The following is a 26,214-nucleotide window of genomic DNA, read 5'->3' as shown; positions in this document are numbered from 1 at the left end:
TCAGAGTGGTTTGCTGTGAAATGATCCACTGCAGAGAAACAAACAGAGCCATAACTGTTCACAGAAAACGATTACAGAAAATGGTCTGGAATACTCTGCCGGATGCCCAACACATTTATGACGGGTTTCAGAGACGATTTTGGCCCAAAGTGTTTTTTGAAAATAGTCTCCAAAGAAAACGATTTACTATTATTTTCTATTATCAACATTACAGAAAGTCACTGCTCGTTTTAGACAGCAGTCACTTGCATTACAGACATTGTGGTGCTGGTTCCGATGTTCATATTCCTCAGATACAACAGCTGCTTACAAAAGTGCTGTTACTGCTATATGAACGATTTTAAAGTGTTTATGACTCTAATAACCATAAACAAACTAATTTTGGTAATACTTTATTTGGATGCTCAGTCTGTCATTAACTAACATTCAGCTAAATCTTGAAGTTGAGTGTGAAATGCTCTATTAAATCTGTCCTTGAACCCTAAACCTAACCCTAACCTTAACCTCAATGCAAAACCTACACCTAGACCAAAACCTACACCTAGACCTAACCCTAACCTTAACCTCAAGGCAAAACCTACACCTAGACCAAAACCTACACCAGGACCTAACCTTAACCTCAAGGCAAAACCTACACCTAGACCAAAACCTACACCTAGACCTAACCCTAACCTTAACCTCAAGGCAAAACCTACACCTAGACCAAAACCTACACCTAAACCTAACCCTAACCTTAACCTCAAGGCAAAACCTAAACCTAGACCAAAACCTACACCAGGACCTAACCTTAACTTCAAGGCAAAACCTACACCTAGAACAAAACCTACACCTAGACCTAACCCTAACCTTAACCTCAAGGCAAAACCTAAACCTAGACCAAAACCTACACCAGGACCTAACCTTAACCTCAAGGCAAAACCTACACCTAGACCAAAACCTACACCTAGACCTAACCCTAACCTTAACCTCAAGGCAAAACCTACACCTAGACCAAAACCTACACCTAGACCTAAACCTTCATCTACACCTAAACCTACCCTTAACCCTAACCTTAATGTTATTGATAATCAAGCATCCCCAGCTAGTTTGGTGATAAAGTATCTGTAGATCCTCTACAGCGGCGCGTCTGAGGCCAATCACCCAGCTCATTGCTGCTCTACGGGTCTTCCTCTAACGCGGTACTAATTCAGTAATAAAGAGGTTCTATAAGGTTCTATAAGGCCGACGTCCCATCAGCTGCTTGTTCCAATATTAGCTCCTGCACACCGGCTAGAGTCGCTTACCAAAAACATTCTGCTACGATCCGAGAAATCGAGCCGAATCTGACAGAGAACGTGAGCCAACAAGGCAACAAAGGTCTGTTTTGATTTCAGGTTGACTTTAATTTGTGACTGAGGAACCGACTCTTTCCGAAACGGCGAGACAGGAAGAGAGAAACACACTGAGGAAGGGCGTTTCCACATGACGGAGTCTTTCACCACAAACAACCCACACAGCCCTCAGGCTGAAGCACCGTGGCGTATAAAGCAGGACGAGACTGAAGCACTGAGATCTAACACCTCCCACTTGGTCCAGCAGATACACTAGCAAGGTCTAAAGGAGCAGGAGGTGCTGAGCCTGCCTGAGATCTTACAGTATCTTTTAGGAGATAATAATAGATTTAATTATAGAAATAAAAACTCTTTCATTTTACCTTTATTAGTAACTGTGTAATACACTGCTCAAAAAAATAAAGGGAACACTTATACAACACAATATAACTCTAAGACAATCAAACTTCTGTGAAATCAAACTGTCCACTTAGGAGCAACACTGACTGACAATCAATTTCACAACTGTTGTGCAAATGGAATAAACAACAGGTGGAAATTATTGGCGATTAGCAAGACACACTCAATAAAGGAGTGGTTCTGCAGGTGGGACCACAGACCACTTCTCAGTACCTTTCTGCTTTCTGGCTGATGTTTTGGTCACTTTTGAATGTTGGTGGTCTTTCACACTCGTGGTAGCAGGAGACGGACTCTACAACCCACACAAGTGGCTCAGGTAGTGCAGCTCATCCAGGACGGCACATCAATGTGAGCTGTGGCAAGAAGGTTTGCTGTGTCTGTCAGCGTAGTGTCCAGAGGCTGGAGGCGCTACCAGGAGACAGGCCAGTACACCAGGAGACGTGGAGGAGGCCGTAGGAGGGCAACAACCCAGCAGCAGGACCGCTACCTCCGCCTTAGTGCAAGGAGGAACAGGAGGAGCTGCCAGAGCCCTGCAGAATGACCTCCAGCAGGCCACAAATGTGCATGTGTCTGCACAAACGGTTAGAAACCGACTCCATGAGGATGGTATGAGGGCCTGACGTCCACAGATGGGGGTTGTGCTCACAGCCCAACACCGTGCAGGACGCTTGGCATTTGCCAGAGAACACCAGGATTGGCAAATTCTCCACTGGCGCCCTGTGATCTTCACAGATGAAAGCAGGTTCACACTGAGCACATGTGACAGACGTGACAGACTCTGGAGACGCCGTGGAGAGTGATCTGCTGCCTGCAACATCCTTCAGCATGACCGGTTTGGCAGTGGTCAGTAATGGTGTGGGGTGGCATTTCTTTGGGAGGAGATCCCTCAGGAGACCATCCGCCACCTCATCAGGAGCTGCCCAGGCGTTGTAGGGAGGTCATACAGGCACGTGGAGGCCACACACAACACTGAGCCTCATTTTGACTTGTTTTAAGGACATCACATCAAAGTTGGATCAGCCTGTCGTGTGTTTTTCCACTTTAATTTTGTGTGTGACTCCAAATCCAGGCCTCCACTGGTTAATACATTTGATTCCATTGATGATTTTTGTGATTTTGTTGTCGGCACATTCAACTTTGTACAGAACAAAGTATTCAATGAGAATATTTCATTCATTCAGATCTAGGATGTGTTATTTGAGTGTTCCCTTTATTTTTTGAGCAGTGTGTATTTTATTTATGTTGAAATAATGAAAGTAAATTAAACAAATCACTTTTCTTCACTCTATACAGCTGCATGCAAAAGTTTGAACACCCCCAGCCAGATCACTTTTGTTGATTTCATTAGTTCCTCTACAGGGAGCAAATCATCTTACTGCCGTTTTAGTAAATTCTTTTCTATTTATTTGCAGGGTTATTGTTTTTTCTTTTTGCTCAGAAAACCAAGAAAAATGGCATTTTACTGGGGGTGCCAAAACTTCTAGACACCACCTCATTTGGCATAAATAATAATGGAATGACAGAAAATCCGTGGTATTATTGGAGGCTTTGATCCTAACATGGTAAATTATGGAAATTTGGAAGCACAAGCCATATTAACAGTTTTGCCCTTTTCTATAGAATAACTCTTAACGTGGATTAGCTCGTTAGTCTACAAGACATGTTTTATTCAATATTTCAAGGCATTACTAAAGTATAAATAACACACTGTAATTATATTTCGTAGAGGTGGGCGACATGGCAAAAACATAAGTGATACTTTTTTAATCCCACAAACGGAGAAATTCCACCTCCGCATTTAACCCATCCGTGAAGTGAAGCACCACATACACACTAGTGAGCCCACACACACACACACACACTAGGGGCAGTCAGCACACTTGCCCGGAACGGTGGGCAGCCCTATCCATGGTGCCCGGGGAGCAGTTGGGGGTTAGGTGTCTTGCTCAAGGACACCTCAGTCATGGACTGTCAGCCGAGGGGCTCGAACCAGCAACCTTCCGGTCACGGAGCCAGTTCCCTGACCTCCAGCCACCGACTATCATGATACTTGAAATTTGCACGATATTTCACCATATTTATTTATTTCAGACGTCTGACCAGCAGGAACAGAGACAAAGGAACCAGCAGTGTTACATTAAAAAAAACACACCATCAAAAATGACAAATACAAAGATCTTTATTCAGCATTTGGCACACGGTGTTGCACTAAACAGCGATTTCACTCTCTTTATAAACGAGACACGCGGTCAGTCCGTGTCTTCTAGTACTGGTGACACAGAAAAGCATCATTCTGTATTGTATTTTGACAGAATGCATCACGATAATGATATATATTGTCATATTGCTCAGCCCTAATATTCACAATATTTTTTGTTGTTTTTCTTGTAATTGACTTTTGTAATATGATGAATTCTGGATTTTAATTTTATTAAACGTCCTTCTCAGTGACGTACAGTGTTTCCGGTCTTTCTGGAATCAATCATCATTCTGGACACATCTAGAATGTTTTCGTTTTTATTCAGTGATGGCTTCCTAGTGTCCTAATACTTATTTGAAAGCTGTGAAGTTGTACAGGCTTCATTAGAATCACTTGATTCCCACTAAATTGGATTCATATTACTGAAAACACTGATTCCAGATTATTATTATTTTTAGTTTCTTATAATTAAAATAGCAAATGTACGTAACGTCACGTCCACCTCCTTCTGTCTGCGCTCATTGTCCATCTTATCAGCTCCACTTACTGGACAGCTGCACTTTGTAGTAGGCGGTGTGTTAGTGTGTGTTGCGCTGGTCTGAGTGGATCAGACACAGCAGTGCTGCTGGAGTTTTTAAACACCTCAGTGTCACTGCTGGACTGAGAATAGTCCACCAACCAAAAATATCCAGCCAACAGTGTCCTGTGGGCAGCGTTTTGTAAGTGTGTAACAAAGAGTAGCACTCTGTAGTTCTACAGTTACAGACTGTAGTCCATCTGTTTCTCTGATACTCTGTTACCCTGTTCTTCAGTCAGGACCCCCATGGACCCTCACAGAGCAGCTACTGTTTGGGTGGTGAGTCATTCGCAGCATCCTGTGGGCAGCGTCCTGTGGGCGGTGTCCTGTGGGCAGCGTCCTGTGGGCAGCGTCCTGTGGGCAGCGTCCTGTGGGCAGCGTCCTGTGACCACTGATGAAGGACCAGAGGATGACCAACACAAACTGTGCAGCAGCAGATGAGCTGTCGTCTCTGACTTTACATCTACAAGGTGGACCGACAAGGTAGGAGTGTCTAATAGAGTGGACAGTGAGTGGACACAGTGTTTAAAAACTCCAGCAGCAGTCAGTGTTACTGCAGTGCTGAGAATGACTCACCACCCAAATAGTACCTGCTCTGTGAGGGTCCATGGGGGTCCTGACCACTGAAGAACAGGGTAACAGAGTATCAGAGAAACAGATGGACTACAGTCTGTAACTGTAGAACTACAGAGTGCAGCTATACGGTCAGTGGAGCTGATAAAGTGGACAGTGAGCGCAGAAACAAGGAGGCGGTCAGAATGTTACGTCTGACCGGTGTGCAATGTATGGCACATCTATAAAAACTCTTTGATTCATATGCTGTCATATAAAATTAACAATGCAGGTCCAGCATGATCACCTTCTACTGAAATTATCCAGCGCGCTTGACTACCCATATGAATACAGTAACGCACTGTAAGGCTTAAGAGTAAACATATAATATCACTTTGTAAACTGACGAAATTGCGAATCATCGCTGCCCCTCAAACTGCACCTTCCGCCATTTACCACACCATAAACCAGCACAGCGGTCACTCAGAAGGGGCCAATGAGTGAAGGTGGTCTTCAGTATGCACGCACTGCAGGCTTTTGGTCCTCCGCTTGGTTGAATGGTTTGGCGGCGCTGGACTGGTCCTGCTGGTCAATGGACTGGTAGGCGTCTCTGTTCCGGGTCACTGTGGGAAAGCCTGAGGAGAGAAAGGCAGGACACACGGTCACTCCGACTGTCCACTCAAGCTGGACCCAAGTCAAAGTTTATTAGTATAGCGCTTTTTACAACAGGCGTCGTCACAAAGCAGCTTTACAGAAAAATCCGGGTCCGAGCCCCCATGAGCGTCGCCAGCGGCAAAGGTGACGAGGAAAAACTCCCTGAGAACAAGAAACACTGAGCGGAACCAAGACTCAGAAGGGGAACCCGTCCTCCTCTGGACCACAGCGGACATTTGTTCAGTAGCTCCGTTACAGCCGATGTGTAAACTGACCGAATAACCATCACGCAGGCAGCTGTCCACTGACATGTGATGAAGCCTTTATACAGCAAATTCAGTGCACTCAGCACTCAGAGGAGTGTTTCTGATTATCTGAGCAAGTGGACACAGTCTGGGCCACTGAGAGCTCCAGCTTTCCGAGGGTTTGGTTAGGGTCAGGTTTGTTTTGTTTTAGTGTATTTGTGAGAAAAATCACTAAAATTAGCTTCATTAGTTCTACAGTTTTATGTACAGCAATGAAGGCTGGGTTACATTTGCTTCCTCAACCAGCCACCTCAATAATCACACCTACCTTATGGCCTTTGAACACTTCATCAGCTCCACTGACTGTATAGCTGCACTCTGTAGTTCTACAGTTACAGACTGTAGTCCATCTGTCAGTTTACACATCGGCTGTAATGGAGCTACTGAACAAATGCTACAGTCAGTACAGAAAGACGAGGGATGAACTCTCTCTCTCTCTCTATTATTAATTAAAGGACTCGTAACCTAGGAAAACCTTTTTTAAATGAGGCACTACATGGGACAGTCTGTAAAAACGAGCGCTCACACCATGCCTCTAAAATCGCTGCCAAGTCACTACAAGTGCTGCAAGCTAAAACTAAAAAAATCCCCATGTCTGAATTTCAGCCTGGTGATCGTGTTTTAGTTTTCTTGCCAGTGCCTGTTTCTGCAAGGAGGGTAATAAAAATACAAGAAACACAAGAAAATCAGACATTTTTACATAAAATAAAATACAAAAACATCTGTAGGAAAGCTCTTCAAAATCTTAAAGTGAAGTTAAGGATGAAAAGTTGGATTGTGTGTGTGAAATATGTAAATGCACGGTGTCGAAGAATAAAATAACCTATGCCTTTATTTAAACGATGGTATAAGCAGTGGGGCTGGAAAGGTTTTAATGTTAAGATGAGTGCAGAAATAAGCTTAATCCGGAACATGTGCGCTTAAGACATCACACTTCCTTCCTGTACTTCACCAGAGCATCTAACCTCTCTCTGCTCAGTGTTTATTTAACAAATAGAGAACAAAATATAAAACGTGACTCATGTTAAATTCAGCAGATTTAAAATGCTTTAAAATGTGCAGAAGTGTGTTATGAGAACGGCGTGCCCAAACTTTTGCATATGGCTATGTCTGATTAGTTGGAAGAGATTAGACTGATTAGAGTCAATCATCTGTATTCAAAATTCCACACACTGCACTGCACTAAAGCCAGTTAAACAGGACTAATTATGCTCCCTTTGTAATTATTGTATTATTAGAACATAATATTATTAATATCAAATACATATTTAGAATACTTTACATTACAAAAGTGATGAGCATATCTTGCACCACTATTACTGTCAATACGTACTAACATTATATGATTTACTAACTTCCTGTAAATAAAAAAATATTGCATAAAATATCTAAAAGCAAAAATGAAACCCACACAGTGCAAGCTGTTAGTGTGTATAAAAAAACAAGATGTTAATATAACAAATGAATGCAAAATGTTAAATAGTAGTCTGTTTTGGATTTAAACTTGGAGTTAATCCTTGGATTATCAGAAAAAAAACAAAAAAACAAAAAAAAACAAAACACAAACATGAATTTGTATAGGTGAATGCAAAAAATGAGACACTAAAATGTAAATACATGTAAATAAAAACAAAATGCAATGATTTGAAATCCTCACAGACCCATATTTTTAACATAAAAACACGTATCAGATGTTAAAAGCGAGACATTTTACAGATTCCTGAAAAACATGAACTCATTTAGAACTTGATGGCAGCAATGCATCTCAGAAAGGTTTGGACAGGGCGGCGTCCACCATCGTGTAGCTTCCCCTCTTCTTTAACTACAGGTTTGTTTTCCCCAAAACAAGGAGCTTTGGGAGAGGAATGTTGTCCCATTCCTGTCTGGCGTAGGATTCTAACTTCCAGGGTCTTCTTTGCCCGATTTTTCGTTTCATTATGAGCCAAATGTTTTCTATTGGTGAACGGTCTGGACTGTTTATATCGTTCAGCATTAATGGTGTTTTAGTCCAAAGGATGCAGGCTCCATTATCTTCAAAAAGACTTTCATATTTTGGTTCATCTGACCACAGAACAGTTTTCCATGCTGCCTCAGTCCATTTTAAATGAGTTCAGGCCCAGAGAAGGTGGCAGTGTTTCTGGCTCCTGTTTATATCTGGCTTCTTCTCTGCCTGATGCGGCTTTAACCTGTTCGTGGATTGTAGAGTGAACTGTGTTCACAGACACTGATTTCTGGAAGTGTTTCGAGCTCATGCAGTGATTTCAGTTCAGAATCAGGCCTGTTTTTAATGCAGCGCCGCCTGAGAGCCTGAAGATCACGAGTGTCCAGTACTGACCGTCGGCCTGGTCCACTGCGTACGGGGATTTCTCCAGATTCTCTGAATCTTCTGATGATGTTATGTACTGTAGATGGTGGGATTTCCAAAGTCTTCACACTTTTATGTTGAACATTTTTCTAAAATTGTTCCACAATTTTTAGACGCAGTTTTTCTCAGGTTGGTGATCCTCTGCCCATCTTTGCTTCTGGGAGTCTCTGAGAGTCTCCGCCTCTCTAAAATGCTCTTTTATACTCAGTCCTGTGAGTTAGTTCCAAATTTGCTCCTCCAGCTGTTTTTATTAGTACCACTTACCTTTCCAGCCTTTTGCTGCTCCTGTTCCAACTTTTCTGAGATGCGCTGCTGCCGTCAAGCTCTAAACGAGTTAATGTTTTTCAGGCAATGGGAAAATGTCTCACTTTCAACATCTGACACGTGTTGTGTGTTCTACTGTGAATAAAATACGGGTCTATATGAGATTTGCTAATCATTGAATTCTGTTGGGGGTTGTAGATTTTCAGAGTGAAGTTAACATCCTCTACAGAGAAAACTCTTTAACTACTGTTTATTTGCTGTGGTTTACATTTGATTTTTGTTAAAGTTAGCAGACAAACAGAAGCTTAACTGAGCAGAAGGCCACTGTGGTGTTCAGTTCTCTGTAGAGTGTTCAATTACTTTCACTTAGAAAATCAACAAAATGTAATCTGACTACCTTTTGCATACTGTATTCATTTGTAAACACATTCAAATGATTCTCACAATCACTTTCCAGCAGAAACAAAGCAAAACAAAACATTAAAACGGAAGATGTTACATAATCAGGAGACACAGGGTGAGTGGAAACAGCAGAGGAGGAAAGAAATCAGAGCAAAGACAAAAACAACATACAAAATAAATACATCACAAGTGATTCTCAGTTGGAATAAAGGTGAGGAAGAAGAGGGTTTTCAGTAACGACGGCCGAGCAGAGTGCTATCAGCACTGTCTGTGGTGCAGCGACTGTCCACTGACGTCTCCAAGTCTGACGAACAGAAGGGACAGACAGACAGACAGACAGACAGACAGACAGACAGAGAGAAAAAGGATGAGAGCAGAAAGAGGGAGCAGGTGAAGAGAGAGAAAACAGATCAGTGAGGACGAGTAACAGACAAAAGATGAAATGAATTAAGAAAGTAAAGCAACTACAGAGCCATTTTATGGATCTACACATGCTCCGCCCACAGACGTGCTCGTTCATAGCTACTGTTGCTATGTTGGACAAGCTTCACACAACATTGGCAAACATCCCATTCAACCCAACTCTAGCTCACATTCAGTTCTTGCCAAAATACCTGCAGAGTGTGTTACTCGTCTGAAACGGCATGTGAACATCACTCCGTTTTAATAGAGGATTCACTCAGCCGCATGTAAAAGTTCAGCATATTTGGTCGAATTACATGTTCTGTTGATTTTCTATGTGAAAATAAGTGAACACTTTTACGGAGACACACTTCTGCACATTTTAATCCATACATTGCTGTTTATCTGCTCAATTTAACAAGTGTGGGCTGTGCAAAAGATATTTTAAAAGCTTTTCTCTTAGAAAATCAACAAAAGTAAATTTGAACAAGCGCGTTAAACCTTTGCATGTAACTGTAGTTTTTTGTGCGAGCAATGTCTTTAGAGATAACCATGTGATTAATAGGCTGAGCAGAAAGTTCACCACTTTTATTTTTGTTTTAATTTTAACATCATGGGTTAGTAGACCGCTAGCTATTGTAGCATGGCTGACCCTAACCCTAACCCTATTTACTCTAAGAAATTTACCCAATGACTGAGCTTATACTGTCATTATAGGGGTCAACCAATAAAGCCTGGTTAAGTGTACATTTAACCAAAACATTTAAAGCCTTTAGTCACAAAGCATGTAAAACTGTGCATACAAGTACAGTAATACAGTAAAATCAGTGCTTTTATGAAATCATCTAATAACAGACAGGCATTCACCTTAAAAAGCGTGGTAGGTAACCTGCTATTACTATAGCACAGGGTTCGGCAACATGTGGTTCTGGAGCTGCATGTGGCTCTTCTACCACCCTGTTGCAGCTCCACAGCTGAATCAGATCAGCAGGTAATAATAAAATAATCCTCCTCTACAGTAAAATAAAGCTCTGCTGATCCTTCAACACAGTTTAACAGTAAATGGTCTTAAACGCTGGAGTTAATGTAGAACTGCTGATTCACCCTTTAACCCTGAAGATCAGCGCAGACGGCTGGTCACCATAGCAACACAGACGACAGTCTCGCCCAGCTAGTAGCTACAAAACGGCAAAGAGAGAGATTTAAGACGGACATCGATCATTTGGAGACGAATGGACTGATTAGTGTTTATAGTCACTCCAGCTGGTTGCCTGATCTGTACACTAAAAAGTCATGAAGCTGAAATCTTGTTCGAATTATGCAGTTCCACCTTTACTTCTGACACCTCAGGCACCATTTAGGTGGAACGGGAAAATTCTAAAAAGAAGCTGGCGAATGAGAAGCGACTTCAGCCTCGTAAAAAAATCAAGCGTTGAGACATTTTACAAGATATTCCATTTTTACAGAAAGGTTTCCTGCTGGAGATGCGAGAAAAGCAGCTACAGCTGAGCTGAAGCTGAAAGCAGAGCAAAGTGCGTCTGCACTTTTGTTTCAACTTCAAAATAGCTCTTCTTAACATTTGGGTTTCGACCCCTGATATAGGCAACAACTTGTCCGAGTTAGCTTAGCCTGCTACACTGTGTCTTTATCCTGCCAGCGTTCAGTGCCTTCAAGGTTCAAACTGGAATTTTTACTAATATTTGGTCGCTGTCAAACTATAAAAACTCAACAGCCTAAACACAGAAATGATGTTAGTATTTTAAATTATAATCACTAATTTATTTTATTATGTTGTAGAAGCATGTTTGAAAGTTGGTCATGCCTGCGCAGCACTGACAGCGCTGTACTTCCTGCTGCACTTGTCACATATCAACATACTGGGAAAGCGTTACCCATACTTCTTAAAATATCTGAATTTTAAATGTTTAAACAAGTCTGAACTTTCTGCTATGCCTGTCCATCAGATGGTCACTCCTAAAACATTTCAGCCACTGAAAAGAAAGCTTCCACTTTTGACCATTTTCCCCCTAAATGTGTTAGTGGTTGAATTTCAGTTCATCCTAAATTAGAATGCGTGTAGTTTATCAAATTCTTATGAGACAAGGATTAAACATGCTCTTTTTCCTTCGCTCTTCTGCACCGGTCACTGCCAAAAACAAAGAAAACAAGGAACTACTTACAATTAGACAAGCAATTTATAATCTCTATTAATCCCAAGTCTCAGGAGAGGCCACAACTCCTAAAAACATCTCGATTAGAGGCTGGATATCACTTAAAAACACATAATATCCCACTCAGTACTCAGAACACAGCAAACCAAAAGAAGCAGAATGGAAAGACCCTGCTAGCCCCCCGATGCTATCTGTAGCGTCAGTTGATTTGTTTTATTATTTAATTTATATGATTTATAAATTTACAAACAAGGCTTCAAAAGTGAAAGAATAGTAAAAATAATGGAATTGTTGCTTCAGATGATCAAGTGTTCTCTGATGTCTGATTTCTTTGCACATTCTGAAGTCTCCGTACCGCAACAAGTTGTGTGTTTATTTTATGTGAACTGTCCGCTCAGTTTTGTCTAACAGAAAGTAAATTTTACCAATAATAAAACGTGTATTTTTCATTTTTATATAATATATATATATAATATATATTTGGCTTGTTTTGTTAATGAGCATAAATACAACAAATTTTTTTTTTAAATTTCTGTGCATCATATAATTTAAAATTAATACATTAAATTTGAACAAAACAGACTGTGAGCCACAGTGTCTCATTACGTTCAAATGGGATTTACGCCAACGTTCTGTAAAGCTTGTCCAACCCAGCAACAGTTGCTATGAACGCACACCTATATGGACATAGCATGGTTAGATCAATTCATCTCATATCAACTAATCGAATATGGTGTATTTTAAGAATGACTGAATTAATGCATGCTGATTAAAATACAGCACAAACAGACTGGCGGTTCTCTTGTTCTGATATGAAATTGTTCATAATGTGATTACAGTGCTAAACTGCAGTAACAGAAAAGTAAAACAAGCCGTTTTCTATTTCTCTGTTCAGTAGTTCTGTGCTCAACACACCTGGCGCAATCATTAGCTCACTATCAGGAAAACACCACAATGAGCAGGTGGAGGAGCAGGATTAAAACTGCTGATCCAGCACATTAGCGCTGAGCTAAAACAAGCGAAAGCAGTGAGCACTTACCCGCATCCCCACATACATTTAGCCAAGAAAGATGCATGGCAGCTGTACTTTGTAGCCTATGCAGCAAAATGTGGGTAAAAGCAGAACAACTTGAATAAAAATGAATTTTTTTTTTTAATCACAGGCTTGAAATATATTACTGTGCAAAATTCAGAAGTCACTCTTTCCTTTTTTTTTACTTTCAGTCAAAACAGCCATTAAGTTATTTTTCACCATCAGAAAAAAACAGCAGTGAACACATATACACAAGAGATTAGAGTTAAGATACTCCACTTGCATGAGGAACGGATCACACTGCTGTAGGAGTGGGGGGGTGCGGCCATGCATAGAGGCTCTTGAGGGGCGACATGCTCCCAGTAAGAACTGGAGAAAATCTGTTGTTTGTGCTGCAAGCTTAACATGTGGCCACTAGCACTTCTCATATGAGAAATCATGGTTTCTCCTGGTGTCAGAAGTGGGACAGTGCCCCGTGGTGGCACGGAGCAGAACGGTGCTTTGATGAACTTCAGGAAGGCACAGCCTGGTATAAGACCACGAGGTTCAACGGCAGAGAAGGCCTAATGGGGCATGACTGTGGAGTCAGTGTAGCAAGACACCGTAATATAAAGAAAAAAGGGCCCCCAACAACCATGCAAGAACTGGTAGACCAAAGACACTGTTAACATCAGATAAGCAGCACTTAAAGCTTTCATCTTTGAGAATCAAGCCGCTTCAGATCTGAAAACATCCACAGGTGTTTCTGTCCATCCTTCCACTGTGAGAAGACCACTCAGCGCTGTGGGTCTGAAAGGATGTGCAGGTGTCAAAAGGTTGCTATTGAGAAAAGAAAATGTGGTAATGTGAAAATGTGATTTGATGAACTAATGAGTCAAAATCTATTATTGGGACTGAACTTTGGAGGTGTGGAAAAATATCCCTAGAACTGAAAGCAAGTCGCCTGGAAAGAATAGAAGCCATAATAAAGGCAAAACGTGGACACAATAAATGTGATATTAGTTGTTCAGTGGAGGGTTCTGGGTAATTTTCAGCGGAATATGTTTTCTGCTTATAAATAACTTGTTCATAATGCACGCTGTCAGGAAATCTGACAAATGAAATTGCTTCCTGGCCTTTGCAGACTACTGTATATATGTTTTAGGTCATCTACAGTCAGTCAGCACTGGACTTAATCTATCTTCACAGTCAAAACCAGTCAGCTGTGGAACCAATTCTAGAGGTAACTATATAGAGCCATTCATTCTCTTTATCTCTCAGGAGCTTTCTGGGCCGCACTCCTCTGTTCCAGCACTTACTCTGTCAGGCATTTGTCTTGTGACCGTCTCACTAACTCAGTTATGCTCCTCTTTTGACTCAATGCCCCCGTCGCTTTCAGAGAAACACACTGTTCTGCTCCACAGCACAGCATCTCCACAATGTTCCAGGACTAAACACAGCAATACACCTAGGCTTGTTATTCAGTTAATAATCTAAACACTGATTATTCAGTAAATACTACAAATTACTCAGTAACCACTACAAATTACTCAGTAACCACTACAAATTACTCAGTAACTATTAGAAATTATTCAGGAAATACCACAAAATTATTCAGTAAATTACTAAGTAAACAAAATAAATTATGAGGTAAATACCACAAATTATTTAGAAACTGTTACAAATATTGTTAAACAAATCTAAACATACAAGCAAACAAACAAATAAAATAAGGGCACAAGGGAAAAAATTAAATCAAATAAAGTTTCAAGGGTTGAAAGCAAACCCCCTCAAACTAATGTAGTGTGAGGCACATCAACAGAGACCCTCTGATTTAGCACATCAGCTCACCTAACACAGGCCACAGGACTAGCACATGCATCTCATAGCAGCACAGACCTCATCAACAGAGCCCTACAAGAAGCCCAGAGACGCCCACTCACCGAAGTTGATGTTGTAGTCGCCTCCCCTCTCGCGATACATCTGATAGACGAAGAAGCAGGACAGAGGCTTGAGTATGAGGCTGAGGATGGCCATCCCCGCGCTGAAGCGGAACGTGTCGCTTGCTCCTAAACTTTCAATTGCCGGGTAGTAGATTCCAAAGTGGATGATGTCCGTCAGAATCGTCAGCGTCATCCCGATCAGGAACTGGGAGAGAAAAGGAGAAGAGAATGGTTTGGTGGCTTTAGAGCAGTGGCTTTGATGTGTGGACCCACATGTTTCTGTTATTACTCTTTAGACTTATTTTCAGTAACTACTGTAATGATTTGACGGAAATGTAGGAACTTTACTGGTACAGGCAAAACATTTACTTTAATCTAACCTGATGTAGGTGATTGTATTCCAGACACATTTTTTTGACAGCCACAATATGTACATTTTATCAGTTTTCCACATATAAATGTTTTTATCTTGATGTTTTTCATTTGTTTTATTTGGTAAATTTCATTTTCATTTTTTTTAGCTACACTGTATATGAGTGTCACCCTCAATGTACTGAGGGTAATAACATTAATTGTGTTCAATAACTGAGAGGCACAATAATTTAGAACTGCTTTCTAGACGTTTAACATTTACTATCACAGTCACCACCACTTTACTATATTCATAAGAACTTAAATCTCATGTACACACTGCAAATTTCTCTTTATCTTTGTTTTAAATTATTAAAGTGTTTATTCTTTTATATAAATAGTTGCAACTGTACCTCTCCATGGATCACCACCTTATCGTGGTGGAGGGGTTTGCGTGCTTGAAGGACCCTAGGAGCTATGTTGTCTGGAGCAAAAGCTCCAGGTAAGGTCTCCCAAGGCAAACTGGTCCTAGGTGACAGGTCAGACAAAGTGTGATCCATAATAACCCCTATGAAAAGACAAAAACAGGACTTGTGTACCCTGCCCGGAACAGGGTTACCGGGGCCCCACCCTGGAGCCAGGCCTGGGGGAGGGCCTTGCCAGCGAGCGTCTGGTGGCTGGGCATTAACTCATGGTGCCCGGCCGGGCCCAGCCCGAAGGAGTTACGTGAGTCCCCCCTCCCATCGACCCACCACCAATGGGAGGGGCAGTAGTAGGGGTTTGGTGCTTTGTGGATCGGGCAGTGTCCGAAAGCGTGGGCCTTGGCGTTCTGATCCTCGGTTGCTGAAACTGGCTTTTGGAACTTGGAACGTTACCTCACTGGCGGGGAAGGAGCCTGAGTTGGTGCGCGAGGTCGAGAGATACCGGCTAGATATAGTCGGGCTCACCTCAACACACAGCTTGGGCTCTGGGTCCAATCTCCTTGAGAGGGGCTGGACTTTATTCTTTTCTGGAGTTGCCCATGGTGAGAGGCGGCGGGCAGGTGTGGGCTTTCTCATAGCCCCTCGATTCGGGGCCTGTATGTTGGGGTTTTCTCCGGTGGACGAGAGGGTAGCTTCCCTACGCCTTCGGTTGGGGAACGGGTCCTGACTGTTGTCTGTGCTTATGCACCGAACAGCAGTTCAGAGTACCCAGCCTTCTTAGAGTCCTTGGGAAGGGTTCTTGAAAATGCTCCTCCCGGAGACTCTATTTTCCTACTGGGGGACTTTAACGCTCACGTGGGCAACGACAGTGAGACCTGGATGGGTGTGATTGGGCGAAATGGCCTCTCGGGTTTAGATCAGAGTGGTGTTCGGTTTTTGGACTTCTGTGCAAACCACAGTTTGTCCATCACGAACACCATGTTTGAACACAAGGATGTCCATAAGTGCACATGGCACCAGGACACCCTAGGCCGCAGTTCAATGATTGACTTTGTAGTCGTGTCATCGGACTTGCGGCCATGTGTTTTGGACACTCGGGTAAAGAGAGGAGCTGAGCTGTCAACTGATCACCACCTGGTGGTGAGTTGGATCAGCTGGTGGGGGAAGATGCCAGTCAGACCAGGCAAGCCCAAACGTATAGTGAGGGTTTGCTGGGAATGTCTGGCAGAAGAACCTGTCAGATTGATCTTCAACTCACACCTCTGTCAGAACTTTGACCAGATATTGGGTGAGGTGGGGGACATTGACTCAAAATGGGCCATGTTCCATTCCTCCATTGTTGAAGTGGCTGACTGTAGCTGTGGCTAAGTTCCTCAAGGCTCTGAATGTTGTGGGGCTGTCTTGGCTGACACGCCTTTTCAACATTGCGTGGACATCGGGGGTGGTGCCACTGGATTGGCAGACTGGGGTGGTGGTGCCTCTTTTTAAAAAGGGGGACCGGAGGGTGTGTTCCAACTACAGGGGAATCACACTCCTCAGCCTCCCTGGTAAGGTCTATGCAGGGGTACTGGAGAAGAGAGTCCGGCTTATAGTCGAACCTCGGATCCAGGAGGAGCAGTGCGGGTTCCGCCCTGGTCGTGGAACACTGGACCAACTCTTCACCCTCTCCAGGATTCTGGAGGGTTCATGGGAGTTTGCCCAACCAGTCCACATGTGCTTTGTGGATCTGGAGAAGACATTCGACTGTGTTCCCTGGGGTATTCTGTGGGAGGTGCTTCGGGAGTACGGGGTACATGGCTCTTTGCTACGAGCCATTCGGCAGCCGAGTGTGAAGCGGCCGGGATGAGAATCAGTACCTCCAAATCTGAGGCCATGGTTCTCAAGCGGAAAAGGGCAGAGAGCCCTCTCTGGGTCGGGGATGAGCTCTTGCCTCAAGTCGAGGAGTTCAAGTATCTCGGGGTCTTGTTCACGAGTGATGGTACAAGGGAGCGGGAGATTGACAGGCGGATTGGTGCTGGGTCAGCAGTGATGCGGGCTCTTTACCGGTCTGTTGTGGTAAAGAAAGAGCTGAGCCACAAGGCAAGGCTCTCGATTTACCGGTCGATCTACGTTCCCACCCTCACCTATGGTCATGAGTTTTGGGTAATGACTGAAAGAATAAGATCGCGAATACAAGCGGCCGAAATGAGTTTCCTCCGCAGGGTGTCTGGACTCTCCCTTAGAGATAGGGTGAGAAGTTCGGTCATCTGGGAGGGACTCGGAGTAGAGCCGCTGCTTCTCCATGTCGAGAGGAGCCAGCTGAGATGGTTCAGGCATCTGGTTAGGATGCCTCCTGGACGCCCCCCGGGGAAGACCCAGGATATGCTGACGTGACTATATCGCCCAGCTGGCCTGGGAGCGCCTCAGAATCCCCCCCTGGAGAGCTAGTGGAAGTGGCTGGGGAAAGGGAGGTCTGGGCCTCATTGCTTTGGATGCTGCCCCCGCGACACGAACCCCGGAGAAGCGGAAGATAATGGATGGATGGATGGATGGATGCAACTGTAACAACTGCAATTTCCCTCTGGGATCAATAAAGGATTCTGATTCGGATTCTGACTTCCATGTCGAATAAAGGATGATTGATTGAGTGATTGACTGATTGATTGACTGATAGTAGAGTGCAGAACAACTATTTCTGCTTTTTCAGCTCCTTTTCTCTTTTAATGGCATGCTGTCACATTTATTTTAATGTGCAGAGAACATTTTGAAGTTTAAAAATGTGTAGACGTTTATTTTGTCTGTGTCACAGCAACAATAAAGGCAGCATGGGGCTTCTTTTACACAGTGGTAGGAAACACTGCAGCACATGGAAAGCTCACTCTGCCATGTTAATCCATTTTATGATGACCAACATGGACAGCATGCCCACCAAATACCATGGGGAGGGGCAAAGATGCAGATGGACGGCTAACAGTATATTAAAGCTGCACTACGAGGGACGGCCAAAACATGTGTCGCAATACTTGACGATGCACGATAAGCAGCACATTTCTTTTCTCAGAGATTAAAAAATTTGAAACAGAAAAAAGAACCTGTAGTGCTATGTATAAAAATACTATAATAAACCCACAGGTACAATGATTTTATTCAGTTTTTCACAAACCACCCTGCATTAAATTCAATTAAATAGGAGTAAACATGTTCTCTTTGTAAACAAACAAGTATTGACGATAAGTATTGACGATATCCACAATATGCTCAGAAAAGCAAAAAAAAAAAATCTTACGTAGTGCTGCTTTAAGTAGGATAGGATTAAATCAACGATTCCAGTGGAATCACTGATTTAAGCTATCGCTAAAAGCTATACTGAGCTGTAATAAGGGTTCATATTAAGAGACCCTTATTAGTCCCATAACCGGGAAATTTCACCTCCGCATGTAAACCATCTGTGCAGTGAAACACCACATACACACTAGTGAGCACACACACTAGGGGGCAGTGAGCACACTTGCCTGGAGTGGTGGGCAGCCCTATCCACAGTGCCCGGGGAGCAGTTGGGGGTTAGGTGTCTTGCTCAAGGACACCTCAGTCATGTGTTGTCGGCTCTGGGGCTTGAACCAGCGACCTTCCGGTCACAGGGCTGGTTCCCTGACCTCCAGCCCATTACTGCCCTCTATATGTGGGTCCACACTTCGATACCACTCTAATACTACTGTAACCTCCTATGTTACTCTGCCCACGTCTGTCTTCCCCTCGTTTGTGGGTTCTCCTGCTCCTCTCGTTCCCCTGACCTGTGTCTTATCTGTTGCCCTGGCCAGTAACTGTTACCAAGTGCTTCTTGTATTTAGTCCCCTTGTGTTTGTCCTGTTCACGGCTTGGCATTGTTTACTGTGTGACTTCAAATTCCAGTTTTTGCTTATTTAATTCTGGTGTTGAGATTTTCTTGAGTTCTGTTTGTTTGTTCTTTGTTTTGCAGCACTGGTAATTTCTTAGATTATTTTCTAGTACAGACTTTTCTTTATTTCTGTATTTTCTAGTTCTGTTTTTTCATTGATGTTTTCATCATGGACACAAATAAAACCTCCAGCTCATATTTGCATCCTGCTTTCCTGTCTGCTTCGTCTCCTACCTCATTACAACACTGACTTAGGCCCCGTCTCATTTCACCCCTCACCCCTACCACTGAGCCCTTAGCCCTCCACGTCTAGGGGTGGGGTGTCCCGATTCTTGTTGAGATAGAGGGGTGGGGTGAAGGTTTGGGGCTACATGACCCTCCAGAGGTTTTTCAGAGACTCCAAACAGACGGAGAACAAGAGACCAAAGAAACCCTCAAATGTGAGAATTTTCTTTGTTAAAAAATTAGGATAATCATCATATTATCTTAGTTTAATGTCATTTCAGTGAATTTAGATCGTTTCCACCTTAAATAGTCCAGCAGTGACGCCTGAAGCGCCAGAATGTAACTGCTGCTCCATTTAAGGTGGAACAGGAAAATTAGAACAAGAATCTGGAGAATCTCTGACTTCAGCTTCATATCACTGAAGAATTAGGGGGGCTGATAATAAATAATTGCCCCCTCTTTGAAGGTGTCTGATCCCTAAATGTAACTAAAGCCCAGCAGTGAGGAGCTGAACTTTCCCCTCCTCTGCTGTCCCTGCAGACGGGCAGGGTCGCCTACAGAGCGGCGCTAGTAGCTGTTAATGAAGTGATGCTCTTTTATTAGAGGGTCTCATTTCAGAGGAAGATCTCAACCACTGCCCTGTAGCTCAGCAACAAGGAGGAACACTCCAAATCAAGGGGTAACAAGAAGAAATGGGACTGGACATTAGTTTCACATTAGTTACCAAACAATATGTAATAAGTCTTGTGATTAATAACCGAACAACAAGCCTGCAGTTAAAGAGGTTAAACAAGATCATGAGTGGGAATATCATGTTCCCTCCAGAAAATAAGTCTAAACATCCTCTCTCAGATTAGTAACGATGTACACATTTGAATCAGTGTAAAAGGACCGTTATATCATTGTAAATCACAATGCAGAGTCTGCTTGGTCAGAATAATAACAGTTTTAGTGACCTACCATTAGTACAGCATCTACTGAGTCTCTCTGAGCGATGGCCCACACACCCACAGCCAAAACGCTGAAATTTCCCCAGACGTAAGAATGAGACAACCAGGCCATGCAGCCCCTGTTATTGCACATGAGATTATTACACAATTAGACGTCACATTTTAGGGAAACAGAACAAGGCATTGCAGAAGGAAGACATTATGAAAGAAGCAACATCCGTTTGTGGCTCAGGTTTTGTACTGAGAGAAAGTACGACAACATTTCTGATCCTGTAGTTTTTCTAAACAGCTGAGTAAATGGAAAAGCAGGGCTTTTCACAGATGACAACACTGCAACACACTTTCAGAAATGGCATGTACTGATGTCTATTTTACTAAAAGAGCATCTATGCATCGCTGCTGTTGGGACAAAACATCATATCAGCAAAACGGTAACTTTACAGGAGTAGGAATAAACATACTCTACTTTCAATGTAAGTCAACGGAACCAGACTTTTTTCCAAGATATTTTGGGCCGTTTCTTTTGGTCCATTCATCATGAAATTTACACACAGTGTAAAGAACATTAGGCATTTTCAGATTATCCAAAACACGCCAAAAATGGAGATACAAGACTTTCTTCCAACAGCAGCGATACAACGTCATGGTCACTAGCCTTTCTTTATATGGCTCCATTAGCTGTTCTATCTTTTCCTTTCAAGGCCTTTACAGTACGTCCATTCTGCCTCTCACCAACGGTCAGCTTCTGACCACAGAGCCACTGTCGGCTGGATATTTCTGTCATAATGACTCTGTTCAGCCTGGCCTTCAGGCACTGTGCCACACTCAAATTCCTCTCAAAGTAAAATAAGACATTCTTGGACATTTCATGACATTAAAACCATACATTTAGAGTTTGAAGGACCAGTTTCCTGTTGTGAGACCAAAAGGTGTTTTCATGTGTTCACAAAATTACATTTCTTGGAGGAAATTCAATACATCACTTTTTACAGGGCAAGGACGTAAATCCATACAGATACTGGGAACAAGCATTCCGAATACGGACATGAAGCATCTCCACTCAGCCCAGGTTACAGACAGAATTCAGAGTGGTGGACTTATTCCAGTGGTGACTTATTCCAGTTTCAGGAGAAGACTTAAAAAACTTATACACTAAAATTAAATAAATATATACCATCAATGCTTTTTCAATATCTGAAAAGAGAGCATAGTATGTAAAGACATACTCTAAAGAAGAACTCAGAAAACAGCTTCTGTACAAAAACTGAGCTCTGCTAAAGCCTGAGTAGACTGATAAATCAACGTGATCAGTTATTAATCTCAGCGTTACTGAGCTCTGCTAAAGCCTGAGTAGACTGATAAATCAATGTGATCAGGTTATTAATCTCAGCAGTTACTGAGCTCTGCTAAAGTCTGAGTAGACTGATAAATCAATGTGATCAGTTATTAATCTCAGAGTTACTGAGCTCTGCTAAAGCCTGAGTAGACTGATAAATCAATGTGATCGGTTATTAATCTCAGTGTTACTGAGCTCTGCTAAAGCCTGAGTAGACTGATAAATCAATGTGATCAGTTATTAATCTCAGCGTTACTGAGCTCTGCTAAAGCCTGAGTAGACTGATAAATCAATGTGATCAGTTATTAATCTCAGCGTTACTGAGCTCTGCTAAAGTCTGAGTAGACTGATAAATCAATGTGATCAGTTATTAATCTCAGTGTTACTGAGCTCTGCTAAAGCCTGAGTAGACTGATAAATCAATGTGATCATTTATTAATCTCAGCGTTACTGAGCTCTGCTAAAGCCTGAGTAGACTGATAAATCAATGTGATCGGTTATTAATCTCAGCGTTACTGAGCTCTGCTAAAGCCTGAGTAGACTGATAAATCAATGTGATCAGTTATTAATCTCAGCGTTACTGAGCTCTGCTAAAGCCTGAGTAGACTGATAAATCAATGTGATCAGTTATTAATCTCAGCGTTACTGAGCTCTGCTAAAGCCTGAGTAGACTGATAAATCAATGTGATCATTTATTAATCTCAGCGTTACTGAGCTCTGCTAAAGCCTGAGTAGACTGATAAATCAATGTGATCGGTTATTAATCTCAGCGTTACTGAGCTCTGCTAAAGCCTGAGTAGACTGATAAATCAATGCGATCGGTTATTGATCTCAGCGTTACTGAGCTCTGCTAAAGCCTGAGTAGACTGATAAATCAATGCGATCGGTTATTAATCTCAGCGTTACTGAGCTCTGCTAAAGCCTGAGTAGACTGATAAATCAATGTGATCGGTTATTGATCTCAGCGTTACTGAGCTCTGCTAAAGCCTGAGTAGACTGATAAATCAATGTGATCAGTTATTAATCTCAGCGTTACTGAGCTCTGCTAAAGTCTGAGTAGACTGATAAATCAATGTGATCGGTTATTAATCTCAGCGTTACTGAGCTCTGCTAAAGCCTGAGTAGACTGATAAATCAATGTGATCGGTTATTAATCTCAGTGTTACTGAGCCTTCTTGAGTAATTAGGAGTGCTGAGTGATTTCTACCCACTTCATATTGAAATGTGTCAAATAGGCAAGATTTGCTTATTATGTTATGGTGACTTGCTTGCTTGGCTCTTGAGACAGTGGGATTGTGGGAAAGCCGTGTTAGGGCTAGCTGGGTTTAGTGTGTTTAGCTTTCAGCCATCAGTGCTTTTCCAGCGTTTTGCCCGGCTCTGCTGTTTCTCAGTGAAAACGTGCTGAACTTGATTTATCTGGCCTGTAAATCCTTTCACTTTGTGCTTTGATCACCCAACAGTTCTGCTCCTGTTGCATCACTTGACTGTAATCTGTGGGAATGACTTTTTACACAATGACTGTTAAACAGTGAGGAACACACACTGAAACGACGGGGAGCTCTCAAACACACACTCTGAAAACTCAAAGCCCTTCAGACCCAACAGAGGAGAAATTCCTCAGGAAAGTGAGGAAAAATAGGAAGGAGCCAATTTACTCACCAGACAGTCAGCAGCCAGTGCACCAACACGATGGCCTAGAACACACACACACACACACACACACACACACACACACACACACACACACACGCAGACACACACAGACACACACACACATAGACACACACACACACGCAGACACACACACACACACACACACGCAGACACACAGAGACAGACAGACACACACACACACACACACACACACACACACACACACACAGACAGACAGACACACACACACACACACACACACACAAACACACACACAGATTAAATATTCCATTCTAAAGACATTGGCGTGTAAATGAGGCGTACTGGCAGCAGCCGGCGCGGTGTGAGGCTGAGCTCCAGCAGCGCCGCAGCGCCGCAGCAGTTACTGTCACTTTATTTGGGTTCTAATAAAGCGCGCGTGAGGAGTGGAGACCGCTCGCACACTCATACAGCTCGCGCTAAAACGTACAGCCAGCGTGAGGACAGGGGTGAGGGCAAGACTTTACCTTGAGGTTTATGGCTGGAATCTCCATCCTGAGCTGTCTGACCCTCCGCAGTGTCCACTTCAGGCTGTGTGGGAGTTAGACAAGTCCAGCGTAGCGGGGCAGTGGCGGACCATGTGACTACAGCGTGACTCTGACCACGTGGCTCTGACTCCCTCCTAAAGACCTGAGGCCACTCAGGGCTAATAGAGCCTAATAATGCGCTAAATTCAGCGGTCTGTCTATCTGTCTGTCTGTCTATCTGTCTGTCTGTGTGTCTGATACAGCCTGATAACTTTCCCACATCTGTCGGTCTGTCTGTCTGTCTGTTGAATGCAGCCTGGGGGCGTCCTATGTGTGGTGAGGGCTGTTCTGGGGGGGCGTCGCGTGTGTGGTGAGGGTTGTTCTGGGGGCGTCGCGTGTGTGGTGAGGGCTGTTCTGGGGGGCGTCATGTGTGTGGTGAGGGTTGTTCTGGGGGCGTTGCGTGTGTGGTGAGGGTTGTTCTGGGGGCGTCGCGTGTGTGGTGAGGGCTGTTCTGGGGGGCGTCATGTGTGTGGTGAGGGTTGTTCTGGGGGCGTCGTGTGTGTGGTGAGGGCTGTTCTGGGGGGGGGCGTCGCGTGTGTGGTGAGGGCTGTTCTGGGGGGGCGTCGCGTGTGTGGTGAGGGTTGTTCTGGGGGCGTCGCGTGTGTGGTGAGGGCTGTTCTGGGGGGCGTCGCGTGTGTGGTGAGGGTTGTTCTGGGGGGGGCGTTGCGTGTGTGGTGAGGGCTATTCTGGGGGGGGCGTTGCGTGTGTGGTGAGGGCTGTTCTGGGGGGGCGTCGCGTGTGTGGTGAGGGTTGTTCTGGGGCGTCGCGTGTGTGGAGAGGGGTGTTCTGGGGGGGCGTCGCGTGTGTGGTGAGGGTTGTTCTGGGGGCGTCGCGTGTGTGGTGAGGGCTGTTCTGGGGGGCGTCATGTGTGTGGTGAGGGTTGTTCTGGGGGCGTCGTGTGTGTGGTGAGGGCTGTTCTGGGGGGGGCGTCGCGTGTGTGGTGAGGGTTGTTCTGGGGGGGGCGTCGCGTGTGTGGTGAGGGTTGTTCTGGGGCGTCGCGTGTGTGGAGAGGGCTGTTCTGGGGGGGGCGTCGCGTGTGTGGTGAGGGTTGTTCTGGGGGCGTCGCGTGTGTGGTGAGGGCTGTTCTGGGGGGCGTCATGTGTGTGGTGAGGGTTGTTCTGGGGGCGTCGCGTGTGTGGTGAGGGCTGTTCTGGGGGGGCGTCGCGTGTGTGGTGAGGGTTGTTCTGGGGGGGCGTTGCGTGTGTGGTGAGGGTTGTTTTGGGGGCGTCGCGTGTGTGGTGAGGGCTGTTCTGGGGGCGTCGTGTGTGTGGTGAGGGCTGTTCTGGGGGGGCGTCGCGTGTGTGGTGAGGGCTGTTCTGGGGGCGTCGCGTGTGTGGTGAGAGCTGTTCTGGGGGGGCGTCGCGTGTGTGGTGAGGGTTGTTCTGGGGGGCGTCGTGTGTGTGGTGAGGGCTGTTCTGGGGGGCGTCGTGTGTGTGGTGAGGGTTGTTCTGGGGGCGTCGTGTGTGTGGTGAGGGCTGTTCTGGGGGCGTCGTGTGTGTGGTGAGGGCTGTTCTGGGGGCGTCGTGTGTGTGGTGAGGGCTGTTCTGGGGGCACATTGTGTTTGTGGTGAGGGCTGTTCTGGGGGGCATCATGTGTGTGGAGAGGGCTGTTCTGGGGGGCGTCATGTGTGTGGAGAGGGCTGTTCTGGGGGCACATTGTGTTTGTGGTGAGGGCTGTTCTGGGGGGGCGTCATGTGTGTGGAGAGGGCTGTTCTGGGGGGCATCATGTGTGGAGAGGGCTGTTCTGGGGGGCGTCATGTGTGTGGAGAGGGCTGTTCTGGGGGGCATCATGTGTGGAGAGGGCTGTTCTGGGGGGCGTCATGTGTGTGGAGAGGGCTGTTCTGGGGGGCGTCGTGTGTGGAGAGGGCTGTTCTGGGGGGCATCATGTGTGGTGAGGGCTGTTCTGGGGGTCATCATGTGTGGAGAGGGCTGTTCTGGGGGGCGTCATGTGTGTGGTGAGGGCTGTTCTGGGGGCATCATGTGTGGAGAGGGCTGTTCTGGGGGGCGTCATGTGTGTGGAGAGGGCTGTTCTGGGGGCGTCATGTGTGTGGAGAGGGCTGTTCACGTGTGTGATCCTCTTGTGAATTTCCCCGCTGGGGGACTAATAAAGCAAGACACAGCAGTGCTGCTGGAGTTTTTAAACACCTCAGTGTTGCTGCTGGACGGAGAATAGTCCACCAACCAATAATATCAGGCCAACAGCGTCCTGTGGGCAGCGTTCTGTGGGCAGCATCCTGTGACCACTGATGAAGGATGAGAGG

At 44.5% G+C, this 26,214-nt stretch overlaps 1 protein-coding gene and 1 long non-coding RNA gene across 2 annotated transcripts; both read right to left on the bottom strand.

Annotated features, from left to right (window-relative positions):
* Positions 1-3,891: 3,891 nt before the first annotated feature.
* On the bottom strand, positions 3,892-4,718 carry LOC119261935. The gene is made up of 2 exons (XR_005129295.1): positions 4,573-4,718; positions 3,892-4,528 (listed from the first exon to the last, which is right to left on the bottom strand). It is a non-coding gene; the product is annotated as an uncharacterized LOC119261935 (long non-coding RNA).
* A 432-nt stretch (positions 4,719-5,150) lies between these two features.
* On the bottom strand, positions 5,151-24,338 carry LOC108415741 (angiotensin II receptor-associated protein). Its single transcript, XM_037532073.1, has 5 exons — positions 23,895-24,338; positions 23,395-23,429; positions 20,410-20,518; positions 14,578-14,782; positions 5,151-5,694 (listed from the first exon to the last, which is right to left on the bottom strand). The coding sequence occupies exons 1-5, from the start codon at positions 23,919-23,921 to the stop codon at positions 5,573-5,575; spliced, it is 498 nt and encodes a 165-aa protein (XP_037387970.1). The 5' UTR covers positions 23,922-24,338; the 3' UTR covers positions 5,151-5,572.
* Positions 24,339-26,214: the final 1,876 nt, after the last annotated feature.

Source organism: Pygocentrus nattereri, chromosome 21 (assembly GCF_015220715.1).
Source record: "Pygocentrus nattereri isolate fPygNat1 chromosome 21, fPygNat1.pri, whole genome shotgun sequence".
NCBI classification, from domain to species: domain Eukaryota; kingdom Metazoa; phylum Chordata; class Actinopteri; order Characiformes; family Serrasalmidae; genus Pygocentrus; species Pygocentrus nattereri.
This window is presented reverse-complemented; position numbering and strand designations above follow the sequence as displayed.

What these genes read in the sequence shown, in the direction of transcription:
- LOC108415741 (XM_037532073.1), bottom strand. Translation starts at nt 23,921, where the DNA reads ATGGAGATTCCAGCCATAAACCTCAAG. An exon ending in TTCCAGCCATAAACCTCAAG is followed by an intron (nt 23,430 to 23,894) that starts GTAAAGTCTTGC and finishes TGTGTGTTCTAG; the next exon opens with GCCATCGTGTTGGTGCACTG. An exon ending in CGACTACAACATCAACTTCG is followed by an intron (nt 5,695 to 14,577) that starts GTGAGTGGGCGT and finishes TTCTCTCCTCAG; the next exon opens with GCTTTCCCACAGTGACCCGG.